The sequence below is a fragment of the Onychostoma macrolepis genome, chromosome 22, assembly GCF_012432095.1.
Source record: "Onychostoma macrolepis isolate SWU-2019 chromosome 22, ASM1243209v1, whole genome shotgun sequence".
Classification (NCBI taxonomy): Eukaryota; Metazoa; Chordata; class Actinopteri; order Cypriniformes; family Cyprinidae; genus Onychostoma; species Onychostoma macrolepis.
The window spans coordinates 13613524-13625376 of record NC_081176.1 but is presented as its reverse complement, the minus strand read 5'-3'; the positions used below and the strand labels follow the sequence as shown (position 1 = coordinate 13625376).

Genomic DNA, 11853 nt, shown 5'->3' with positions numbered 1-11853 from the left:
ATCTATTGCCAGGTGGTCACCCTAGAATGTACCTGGTCGCAAATATAGTCAAAAACCTTACCAGCCTCAGCAGTTTCGGGTTGGATGTACCGTATGCTCTTATAAGCAACCCTTCTTACAATTTAATCTTTGTTCTTATCTGTAATGAGAAATATATATTAGAAAATAAAGTCATAAGGTTGTCAAGCTTGAACAAATATAGACACCAATCAACTAACACTACCACAGTTTGCTTATCAGCTCAAGACAAAGTAATCGTGTTTTCATAATGGTTTTTCAAAGATCATTAACCTCATTACAATGAAGCCAAATTGTTCAGGAAATCAGAAATAAATATACTTCATGTTGCAAATAAAAGAATGTTAATGTTAACTAATTTTATTTTATTTTATTTTTTTCTGCCAATGCATGAGTCAAAAACATGACTGGCACAGACAAATAACGTTAATTAAATACAAATTTTACCTGAAGTCACAGTGAGGTACCAAAGCCAGACGCCATACAAACTTGCAGAAGCTGGTAAAAATAAAAACATACTGCTATATTTTCTAATTAATTTCATAATTCCCCAAAACAATTTGAATTCTGTCATCACTCACCCTTACGATGCTCCAAACCATCTAAGACTTTCGTTCTTCTTCGAAAGAAAAGCGGAGATATTTTAATGAAATCTGAGAGATTTATGTTCCTCTGAAAGATGTTCACGTTTCAAAAAGTTCATCGCAAAAAAACATCGTCAAAGTAATCCATATGAATTGCGTGGTTTCCTCCAAGCGCCCTAAAGAGACACGATCGCTCTTATATAATACTGTTTAAATTTAGACTTATATTCACATTCAAGGGATATTTGCACGCACATCATATTTGATTTACAAAGCTCTCTGCTGCGAGCTCATTATCATACGAACCAATCAGAGCCGTTCAATGGCTCTGGAACCAATCAGGTTTAGTCTGTGTTGTTTGAATTTATGCTGTATTCACGTGCTATCGGAATTATCGTAAATACGAGTTTCCTAGTCGGAAATTGGACATGAGAGGCCTTATATGGCCAATTTCCGACTAGGAAACTCATATTTACCATAATTCCAATAGCAGGTGAATGCAGCATTAAACACAAATAAATGTGTGTGTTTTTTGTTTTTGTTTTTTTCTCATTTCAGATATGCTGTTGAAATCCTTGCGGGAATTTCAGAAATATATATTAGAAAATAAAGGCGTCAAGCTTGAACAAATTTATAAACACCTAACTTATTACAATTAATGAATCATGTAATGAACAACAGCCTAATTGACCAAAGTAGCATAACCCATATTAAACAACATATTTTAAATATTGCAATGGTTAATAATATTTGTGGGAAGCCCAACCACTTGGAGTGGTAAAGGAAATGACGTCCTGTACAAAATGTTGGTGCAATAATCAAAAATTGGTAGTTTATTGGAAGGTGAAAAAATATTCAAAGTGCATGAGAAAACAAAAATAATTAAAAAAAACTGTACAAAAAGAAACAAAACAGCAACAATGTGCTTACTTTGGCTACACCAAAATGGCCCAAGTATGTAACATTGCTCAGTCCACAATCAGAACCAAAGACAAAATGTAAAACTGACTTCCTTTCAGCTAGCAAGCCTATTTAAAGGCTAATGTATGAAGGTAAAATGACGTCAAAAAGATTTGCATGCGCAGGGTAAGATTTGTGAAAGTGTACATAAGATAGCAAGCGTAAATTAATTTTGCATTTGCAAGAAAAGAGTTGTAAAAGTGCAAATTGCATTTCAAGCGTAAGAAAAAAAGATTTGCAGCCTTTTACTGTTTTTTGTAAGTGTATATCAAGTATTGTGAAACTGAAACTTCATGCTAAGGCAAAATAAATATGATCTGTAATCTTCTGACTTTCATTTTTCTGCGCTTACACTTTTGGCACTGTTGTTTCGCCCAAATAGAGCCAAAAGTATTGCAAGCCTGTGCACAATGTTTTGCAAGTGAAAACAGCCTTATCAAGAACTGCAAAACGGATTGACTGCGTAAAACCAATATGTGTGTGTAGAAAAAAATCGTTGCAACTGTCTAAATGACTTCTTGCATGCATAGAGCAAAATGTTCCCCAAATAACCCGCTATGTACGTCTGCGTCTTTGGCTTGCAGTTTTGGCACGATTCTCTCGGGACCTTCTTCTTTCAGCCAATCAAATGAGGCTCTTGCTGACTCTCGATTTACTCTTATCTGATTGGTTCAATAAACACTCCAGACGTGAGAACACATCTTTATTTTAATTTGACTCAGCGTCATTCTTATTGCGGGGATGGTATTTTTAATGCACACATATATATTAAAAAATAAATAAATACAATAAAATAAAATAATAAAACAAAAAGCATGATCCTTAGAAGCTGTCTACAACTTTGACAAAATATAGTCTTTAATAAAGTCTAAATATAGCATCTAAATGAAAAACCAAATGCAAAATAACTATGTCTGAATCAAATATTCCCAGAAACCATGAAATACACAGTAATGTTGATATTTGTATATGGTTATACATCCATCTAGTGGTTTCACATGGCATTACAGATGGTAAATGCATGATTTAGGGGTAAATATTTAGTACAGTAAAATCTCCTTTAAATACACGTTAAAGGAAAAACAAAAATCTGGCATCAACCCTGATCAGGAGACATGGTGAAATTATGCATAGTAGTGCAGATACTTTCAGTAGCATCAAGATTACAAACTAATATCATATGGTCTGCTGAAGAGGAGGATGATTAGGATAAATAGAGTGAATACACAGAAATGTCATTTCCTAATATTAGCTCGAAATTCAGAATGAACACATACATGGTAGTCAGCCTAATGGTAGCCTACACAGTTTATAAAGGATCATGCTTTTTTGTTTTATTATTTTATTTTATTGTATTATTAATTATTAATTGATTTTTTTTATATGTATCTGTGCATTAAAAATACCATCCCCACAATAAGAATGACGCTGAGTCAAATTAAAAATAAAGATGTGTTCTCAAGTCTGGAGTGTTTATTGAACCAATCAGATAAGAGTAAATCGAGAGTCAGCAAGAGCCTCATTTGATTGGCTGAAAGAAGAAGGTCCCGCCTTCCACTCGCTTGCAAATCTGAAATCAGTGAGAGAATCGTGCCAAAACTGCAAGCGCAAAGACGCAAAAGGAAAATCTCAGACCCGGCCCTGCGGCGGGGGTTGCTACAGCACCCTCAGCACCCCTAGTTCCCGCGGCCATGGAAACAATATAGACGATAAATACAAGATTATGTACTCTATATACTAATGTGCTAGACAGAGCAGCTTCATCTCTGTCGTTTGTGCTGCGAGGTGTCAACATTCAGCTGCTCAGTATTTGTTAGACTTGTGTCCATCAGCGAGTTTTAAGTGTGTTTTATAGCCCCCTCTGGTGGTGTTTGTTTAATATATACTCTAAATATTACACAGTCTACAGACACACAAGATGCCGACTGATAATTTCACAACAACAGAGTTTAAACAAAGTGAAATTTAAGTAATAAATCTCAAGCCACACCAGTGATTACAACATCTTACACTAGGGGAAATACAACCCTTTAAAAACCTTATGAAACTGCTTTTAAATATGTCTTTGACATTCAATTTGTTTTATTAGACATCAAAGCAAAAAAGCATTAGATTCGAGCAATTTTTTTTTTCTTCAGGTAACCGCTAAAAAGAATTTCAATACACAATAATCTACATTTTGTATACAAATTGACAATATTAAATATAACTTTAGATAAAATACAATATGTAAGACCATGTAATTGAATGACTCCTACAGGAGACCCAACTCTGGGTCTAAGTGATATTCTCTTGAGATCTGCCTTTTGAGTTTCACTGTGTGTTGATAGTTCACAGCTGTCTCGGTTCTGCCCGCATCCAGAAATGATTTCTGTTTGAGACACAGAGAAATATTCTTTGCAAATGAATCACTTTTGAATAGGGTGTAACCAATAATAATAATAATAATAATAACAACAACTTTATTTTATATAACTCCTTTAAAAATAACTTTCACAAAGCGCTGTACAGAGAACATCAACAATAATCATGAATAAAAAATTTAAAAAAATTGTTTGTTTGTTTGTTTTTTTCTTGCCCTCAATAAGGTGACTGAGTTCAGAGGATAGAGGATATCATCATGAATGTTAAATTAATAAATGTTATATTTAAAGTAAATAAAATAAAAAAATATTTAAATAAATAAAAACAAATCATCAAAAAATCATGATCCAATGAACTATTTACAGACCTGTGGCAGATCTCCCATCTGAAGGCAGCAGATGATCTATTCTGACATTTGCTGTTCTTTGGTTGTCAGATCTACAAACACATGTGGATTGGTGTAAGGAGAATGTGTGTATTTAACATAAGAATTACACACGTAAATGAAAAAAGATATATTCCTATTCTGAAAAGGTTGTACTGCCATCAAATTAAACGGTAACACTTTAGATTACAGCCCGCAATGTACCGCGTAATTAAACAAAATTTACAGCGTAGGCCTACCTATTTGTAACTATAGAGTACCTCAACAGTACCTACTCATAGGTATAAGGGAACAATATGCAACGTTTGGGGAATAAGGGGGTAATAACCTGCGGAATTATAAAGCATACTATAAGTATTTAATAACTAAAAAAGGGTACCTATTCTGAAATTACATGTATGTAGAGTCCGCGCTTTTCCGCGTCAGTATAACTTAAAGCTGAACGTACATGTAGGTAAATGGAAACAATTGGGCAATAAGGGGGTAATGACTTGGAAAATTAGAAGTATTTATACTGTTAGAATTTCATAAGTAATGTGTAACTTTTCTAAGATTATGTAGTATGCATGACGTACTGTGTTTGGCAACAATATTATGATTTAGAACAAGTTACCTTATTGTAATAACATAAAATATATGATGCAGTATATTTTACACTACATACTGGGTACTTATTGTATTATTACAACATATATCTTACATGACGTTGATACAATTAGTAGGCCTATACTATAATTTAGTAATTACAGCAAAGTTAAAAACCACCATAGTCGAGATTACTAAAGTATGGGAAAATTTTGTAATGAGTTTTTGCTATGATTTGGTTTAATTTACCTGATAAAAGAGCATTGCATATGGTCATCTCAGCAGCGAATCATGTCCGTTGAGGTGCAGTACAGTAGAAAACTAGATTACCTGTTTCCAGCTGCTCCCAGGATATAGCATATAAATATACCATCATAATACACATGTACATTTACCGAAATGATGTTTTTTTTTTTTTGATAGCTGTAGTGCTGTTGGTGCACTTGAGCTTCCATATGTGGTTTGAGGCAAGTAATGTACTACAGCATTTTTCTTAACTACTGTGCAAACAAACACCCTTGTTACGTGTAGTTCATCAGGCTGTAATCTAAAGTGATGCCTTTAGTTACTGGGTAAGTGTAACATCCGTGAGCTGTAATCTAAAGTGAAGCCTTGTTACCCTCTTGTTACGTGTAGTTAATGTGTAAGTGTAACATCCGCGGGCTGTAATCTAAAGTGATGCCTTTTTACGCGTAGTTACTGTGTAAGTGTAACATCCACGGGCTGTAATCTAAAGTGATGCCTTGTTACCCAGTTGTTACATGTAGTTACTGTGTAAGTGTAACATCCGCCGGCTGTAATCTAAAGTGAAGCCTTGTTACCCTCTTGTTACGTGTAGTTACTGTGTAAGTGTAACATCCGTGAGCTGTAATCTAAAGTGAAGCCTTGTTACCCTGTTGTTACGTGTAGTTACTGTGTAATTGTAAAAGTCACAGCAATGTTTCAAGGAAAATCTGTAAGAGTTGCCAACACTGTGATACGGTAAAGCAATAAATAATAAAATAACAAAGGACTACAAAAGTACACTGGTAACTGGAAAATAAAAACAAGAACTTAATAGTATAACAAAATAGAGAATATGCAACAGAATATGCGAACTCACCTTAACCCCTGCTATACCCTGTACCTTACGAAAATGTTTTAATTATGTTTATACCATAGTTAAAAAAAGAAACACTGTTACTATAGTTAAACCATGGGCAGGGCTGGACTGGGACAAAAAATCGGCCCTGGCATTTTTTGGTCCTGGTGGCCCACCACCATACAGTATATATACTGTATATATTATATATATATGATATACACTACCATTCAAAAGTTTTTGAACAGTAAGTTTTTTCTTTTTTTTTTTTGAAAGAAGTCTCTTCTGCTAACCAAGTCTGCATTTATTTGATCCAAAATACAGCAAAAACAGTAATATTGTGAAATATTTTTACTATTTAAAATAACTGTTTTCTATCTGAATATATTTTAAAATGTAATTTATTCCTTTGATCAAAGCTGAATTTTCAGCACTGCTTTATATTGTATTGCAAATCACTTTTTCTGGTATTGAGGTGAGATACGGGTAAGGTTAGGGACAGGTTTGGTGGTGTGGGTAGCCCAGTGGAATTCAGATTAAAAACGATGAATTCATTTCAGTTCAGCTTCAAAGGGCTCTACACGATCCCAGCTGAGGAAGAAGGGTCTTATCTAGCGAAACGATTGTTTATTTTCTAAAAAAGTTACAATATGCTTTTTAATCTCAAACGCTCCTCTTGTCTAGCTCTGAGTTAACTCTGTTTTTTCCCGGTTCATGACAGTTAGGGTATGTCGAAAAACTCGGGGGCACCATAGAAGTCCATTTTATGGAGAGAAATCCTGAAATGTTTTCCTCAAAAAACATAATTTCTTTACAACTGAAGAATGAAAGACATGACTATCTTGGATGACAAGGGGGTGAGTACATTATCTGTACATTTTTGTTCCAGAAGTGAACTACTCCTTTAAGGTGAATTAGAGCCCATCAGAGTGGACTGTCACCTACTGACTGTCACATATTCTCTATTTTGTTATACAATTAAGTTCTTGTTTTTATTTTCCAGTTACCTGTGTACTTTTGTAGTCCTTTGTTAATTTATTATTTATTGCTTTACCGAATCACAGTGTTGGCAACTCTTACAGATTTTCCTTGAAACATTGCTGTGAGTCCTCACAGAAGTCCTTATTTTTGGTTAAATATAAGTTTTTTGCAACACTTCTTTACATTATGCAAACTTGACATGTATTAACAGTTTTGTTTTTTTTTTTTTGCAATGTATTTTTCTCTAATTGTGATCACAGGTGAAAACGGCATCAGAGAGGGAGGACTTTTCTGCTCCCTCATATAGTGCAGGGACAACTTTACAAGCATATGCAAAAGATCTCCAGAAATTTGTTGACTCCTGCCCACAGCTGAAAGGAAAAATTGCCAGTATGCCTATTTAAAATAAATGTAGAACATGATTTTGTGTGTGTGCGTGTGTGTGTGTGTTTTACAGTTCTTTGTATTTTGTATAAGTGGTTGCAAATTAGTTTTTTTCTGCATTCTGTTCTTGGAAAAGATCTGTTAAAATTGTTAAATAATAAAAAATATTTCATTGTTACAGCCCACAGATGTTACACTTACACAGTAACTACACGTAACAAGAGGGTAACAAGGCATCACTTTAGATTACAGCCCACGGATGTTACATTTACACAATAACTACATGTAACAAGGGTGTATGTTTGCACAGTAGTTAAGAAAAAGGTTGTAGTACATTTTATTCTACTTGCCTTAACCCACATACGGAAGCCCAAAGTGCACCAACAGCACTACAGCTATCAAAAAACATCAATTATACGGTAATTATACGTGCTGTGTATTATGCTGTTATTTATCCTGGGAGGAGCTGGAAACAGTTAATCTACTTTTCCACTGTATTGCACCTCGACAGTTCAATGCTGGTGACCTGACTCGCTGCTGAGATGACCAATAGCAATACTCTTTCAGGTAAATTTTCATATGGGAATTTAAAAACCAAATCATATCAGAAGCTCATCACATAATTACCCCATACTTTCAGCTGAGTTCTGTAATCTCCATGACCCCACATAAATAACACTAGTAAATAATATAGCTTATATTCTTTAGTAAACTGGTAAAATTTATAAAGACTGTGGTGCTTTTTAACTTCACTATAATTACTAAATTATACTATAGAATACTACAGTTTACTATTTGTATCCATGTCATGTAAGATATGTATGTTGTAATAATACAATAAGTAGGCTACCGAGTATGTAGTGTAAAAATATGTTGCATCACATATTTTGCGTTATTACAATAAGTCAAATTGTTCTAAATCATAATATTGTTGCATAAGTCTGGTGAAGTGCAACAGTAGTGTAGTGCAAGAGTCTATGTGGTGAGCGAGTGACCTCTGGTGGTGAGTGAATGGAAGTTCATAGACCGGATTCGTGACACCTATGAGTAGGTACTGTGGAGGTACTCTATAGTTACAAATAGGTACGCTGTAAATTCGGTTTAATTACGCGGTACATTGCGGGCTGTAATCTAAAGTGCTACCATAATGTCACATTGTTCATATAAGTCTGAGATGGTGTTTAAAATATAGATATTGTGGCACATCTTCTGAACACTTGACTTCATTCCCTAATGCTCATATTAGTTAATGAAAAATGTAATACTTGCCTTGTGATCTTGGTTGTTTGCATTTCCTGTGCTGTAAGTATATCCCCGCCACAACTGCAGCCAAGACCAGTACTATCACTATACTAACGGATAACGCCACTGACTGTGACTGCTGCAAGAGTTCTGTAATGAACAACAGAAAAACAATAATTATAAATGAGTCCTGAAGTGTCTGATTTCAATCAAGACATTGTTGCCATAGCTCTCAGCTCACTTAACCTTTCTTTGAACGGACAAGGTTCGAAAGCTTGAAGAATATACTTTTTTAAACAAACTCATTAATCACTAATATCACCACTGACGTACCTGGACAGGGATGACAGAGTTGTGCGATGTTGATGTTGTGTTGAGTCTGGTTGTTGATGGGATTGTTGATCACACAGCTGTAGGTGTTTTTCTCCTGATATTCCACCTCCAGAGGAAGAGAGAGACTGATGCTGAGATCAGACACACTGATGCTGGACAATAAACTGTTTCCTTTGAACCAGGAGAGAGTCACATGACTCACATTCAACACTGAACACAGCAGTGAACACAGCAGTGATGATGATGATGATGAACAGTTTGAAGTGTCTCTGGTGATGACAGGAATTGGAAGAGGAGCTGGAAATATTGAGATTAAATGAAAATAGAAATGTTACTTAAAGAAGAAGTGGTATTTTGTGTTTGGACTCTCATTCTGACGGCACCCATTAACTGCAGATAATCCACTTGTAAGCAAACAATGTAATTCTTAATTTCTTAAAATCTCTTCCAATGAAAAACAAATCATCTACATCTTAAACAGCCTGAGAGAGAGAAGATTTCCAGCATTTTTTGTGTGTGTGTGTGTGTGTGTGTGAACTATTCCTTTAATATTTAAAAAAAAAAAAATATATATATATATATATATATATATATATAATTTTTTAAGCAGTAAGGCATTGGTGGCTGTATAATGTGTTTAGCCTTGATAATGTTCTGAATACAGCACAACCTATATCTTAGGCTATTAAATAATGGGTTATTCATCTTAAAGGACAGTTCTGGTAATTTTACATCACTTTTATTTCTTGGTATTATTCAACAAGTAATATTACTCACCATAGACAGCAACAGAAAAACTCTTGTATGTGACCCCAGCTTTGATGATCTGTAGTTTATAAAGTCCAGAGTGTTCAGTTGTGATGTTTCTGATGATCAGAGATCCAGTTTGACTGTCCATCTGCAGTTTGTCTCTGAATCTCACAACACTGTCATCTATATAGATGTTCTGTCTGTGGATTTCAGCGATAAGAGTGTCTGAATTGTTAACGTTAAACATCCACAGTATCAGATCATTTCTCTGCACTTCAGAGACATCAGTGTTTAGAGAGACAGAATCTCCCTCCATCACTGATACTGACTTCACTTCATCTGTATCACCAATCACACCTGAAACACAGAAAAATAAAAATGTATTTGTCCAATTTTAGAAACAAATACATAAAAAAAAAAAAAAAAAAACAAGCCCACTAAAAAAAAAAACAGTTCAGACTTGCTCAGACCAGCTCTCAGAGGGGGTCTCGCCCGGAGAGTAATTCAGTTTTGAACCACCACTGTGTTGAACATATTCCAAATACCGACACAGGCTATATAATGTTATTGTGTGAAAAGATAAAAATGACAACTTTTGGGAATGAAACATTAAAAATGTATCACTTACCATGTGAGAACCAAATCCATAGGCAGAGGAAAAAAGATTCATGAATCATATTCACAGTTTCCTACATATCCGATCAAACTCCTCATAGTAGAGCGAGTTTGCGAGCATTTCGAGGAATACAGTTAATGGTGCTATCAATATTATAACTATTATGTTAGTATCGTTTTCACTTTAAATGTTCAATATGGGATGCAAAAAGAAAAGCCCAGATATATAGTCTTTGTTAAGATTACGATGTGCGTGGGCCTATTACTGTAGGCTACGTCGATTAAAATACATCCTGAAGGTTGTGGTACATCCATCCGTTTTAAAAACGCACGATGTTTTTTCTGTGAAGAAAAAAAAAAAAAAAAAGAAGTAGCCAACAGAATCCAAAACGCTACATTTTGATTTCAGTTTCCATACTTCCATATTTCGTTTAGCCTACTTCCTTTGGATAAAATCGCTCCGCCCCTTTATAGGGGTCTCCTGTTGCTTCAGTGACGAGCAGAGCTGAACAGTAAACTTAGCGTGGATTGTCTTTACAGTAGCTATATGAACATCAGGGCAAATTCAGCTCACTGAAACAAACAGGATGAAGACTTGGGAGCAGGAACTGTGTTGAAGTGCAGATTTTTTTGCACGTTTGTACTTATTTTGTTCAACTTGTGTTTTTTGTTTTGTTTTTTTGTTTGTTTGTTTTCTCCCAGCTTAACTCCTTCCTGTCATTTTCCTCTCAGCAAAATAAATAAATAAATAAAAAATAAAATGTCTTCCTTTACAACATGGCAAACTTCACCTGTTAGGACCAAAGATGTCAGTAAACTAGATACTTTTTGCCGTGGCAAAATTATTATTATTATTTATTTATTTTTTTTATTGGGGCAATTACATTTTTTGTTTTTACAATCTAATACATGAATTTAGAAAATAATTAAAGGTTTTGTATATTGTATCACTGCTTTATCTATGATAGATCAGTAGGGGACAAATTGCAGAAAACACTGAGTATTAATACACTATTACACACCAATTTTCTGATGAGCTCAGAGCTAAAATGTTAAATACATTGGTAAATTTCCAGTATTCCAGTTGTGGTGTAGTGTTATATGCACTTTTGATGTAATTGCATATTGACTCCACTAGAGGGCCACTTGGATTGACTGCAGGTGTTGAAGGCATACCGGTAGTTCAAGGCAGCAGCGGCAGCTCATGTGATTGAGGTGAGGGAGAGTTCCGGTAGGAAAGCATCGGACAGTTAGTTGAGCAAGGTGTTGGGGATCCACGCGGACACACGTACGCGATTTTTGGCTTCGTCTCCCCGGGGAGGTGATGACGAGGAAATCGAAATGGGAATGGAGCAGAGACTCAAAGGAAGGAGGGTACAGGTGAAGAGGATGATGGAATGGAGGTAGGAGGAGATGGAAGGGCAGGAAAGAAGGTGAAGAAAAAGATGAAGAAAATAAACGAGTTGGGGTCGGAAAGCAGTTCGAGATAGTGAGGAAAGGTTGGAATACGAGGGATACGATGGAAATGGTCAAGGAAGAGGTAAGGATAATTCTGAAGTTTAAAGGAGAGA

The 11853-nt window shown here is 35.1% G+C and overlaps 1 protein-coding gene across 2 annotated transcripts; it reads right to left on the bottom strand.

Moving 5' to 3' along the window:
• Nucleotides 1-2260: 2260 nt before the first annotated feature.
• On the bottom strand, nucleotides 2261-10710 carry LOC131529928 (SLAM family member 9-like). Of its 2 annotated transcripts, XM_058759935.1 has the most exons (7): nucleotides 10296-10710; nucleotides 9695-10024; nucleotides 9120-9214; nucleotides 8918-9023; nucleotides 8612-8734; nucleotides 4294-4364; nucleotides 2261-3933 (listed from the first exon to the last, which is right to left on the bottom strand). In XM_058759935.1, the coding sequence occupies exons 1-6, from the start codon at nucleotides 10342-10344 to the stop codon at nucleotides 4330-4332; spliced, it is 738 nt and encodes a 245-aa protein (XP_058615918.1). In that variant the 5' UTR covers nucleotides 10345-10710; the 3' UTR covers nucleotides 2261-3933; nucleotides 4294-4329. The 2 variants fall into 2 exon arrangements, with proteins under 2 accessions (XP_058615918.1, XP_058615917.1); XM_058759934.1 differs by having other exon boundaries at nucleotides 2263-3933; nucleotides 8918-9214; nucleotides 10296-10705.
• Between the last annotated feature and the right edge of the window lie 1143 nt (nucleotides 10711-11853).

Coding starts and splice junctions, on each gene's coding strand:
- LOC131529928 (XM_058759934.1), bottom strand. CDS start 10,344: ATGATTCATGAATCTTTTTTCCTCTGCCTATGGATTTGGTTCTCACAT. Junction 10,025..10,295: donor ATGGATTTGGTTCTCACATG/GTAAGTGATACA, acceptor TCTGTGTTTCAG/GTGTGATTGGTGATACAGAT. Junction 9,215..9,694: donor TTTTTCTGTTGCTGTCTATG/GTGAGTAATATT, acceptor CAATATTTCCAG/CTCCTCTTCCAATTCCTGTC.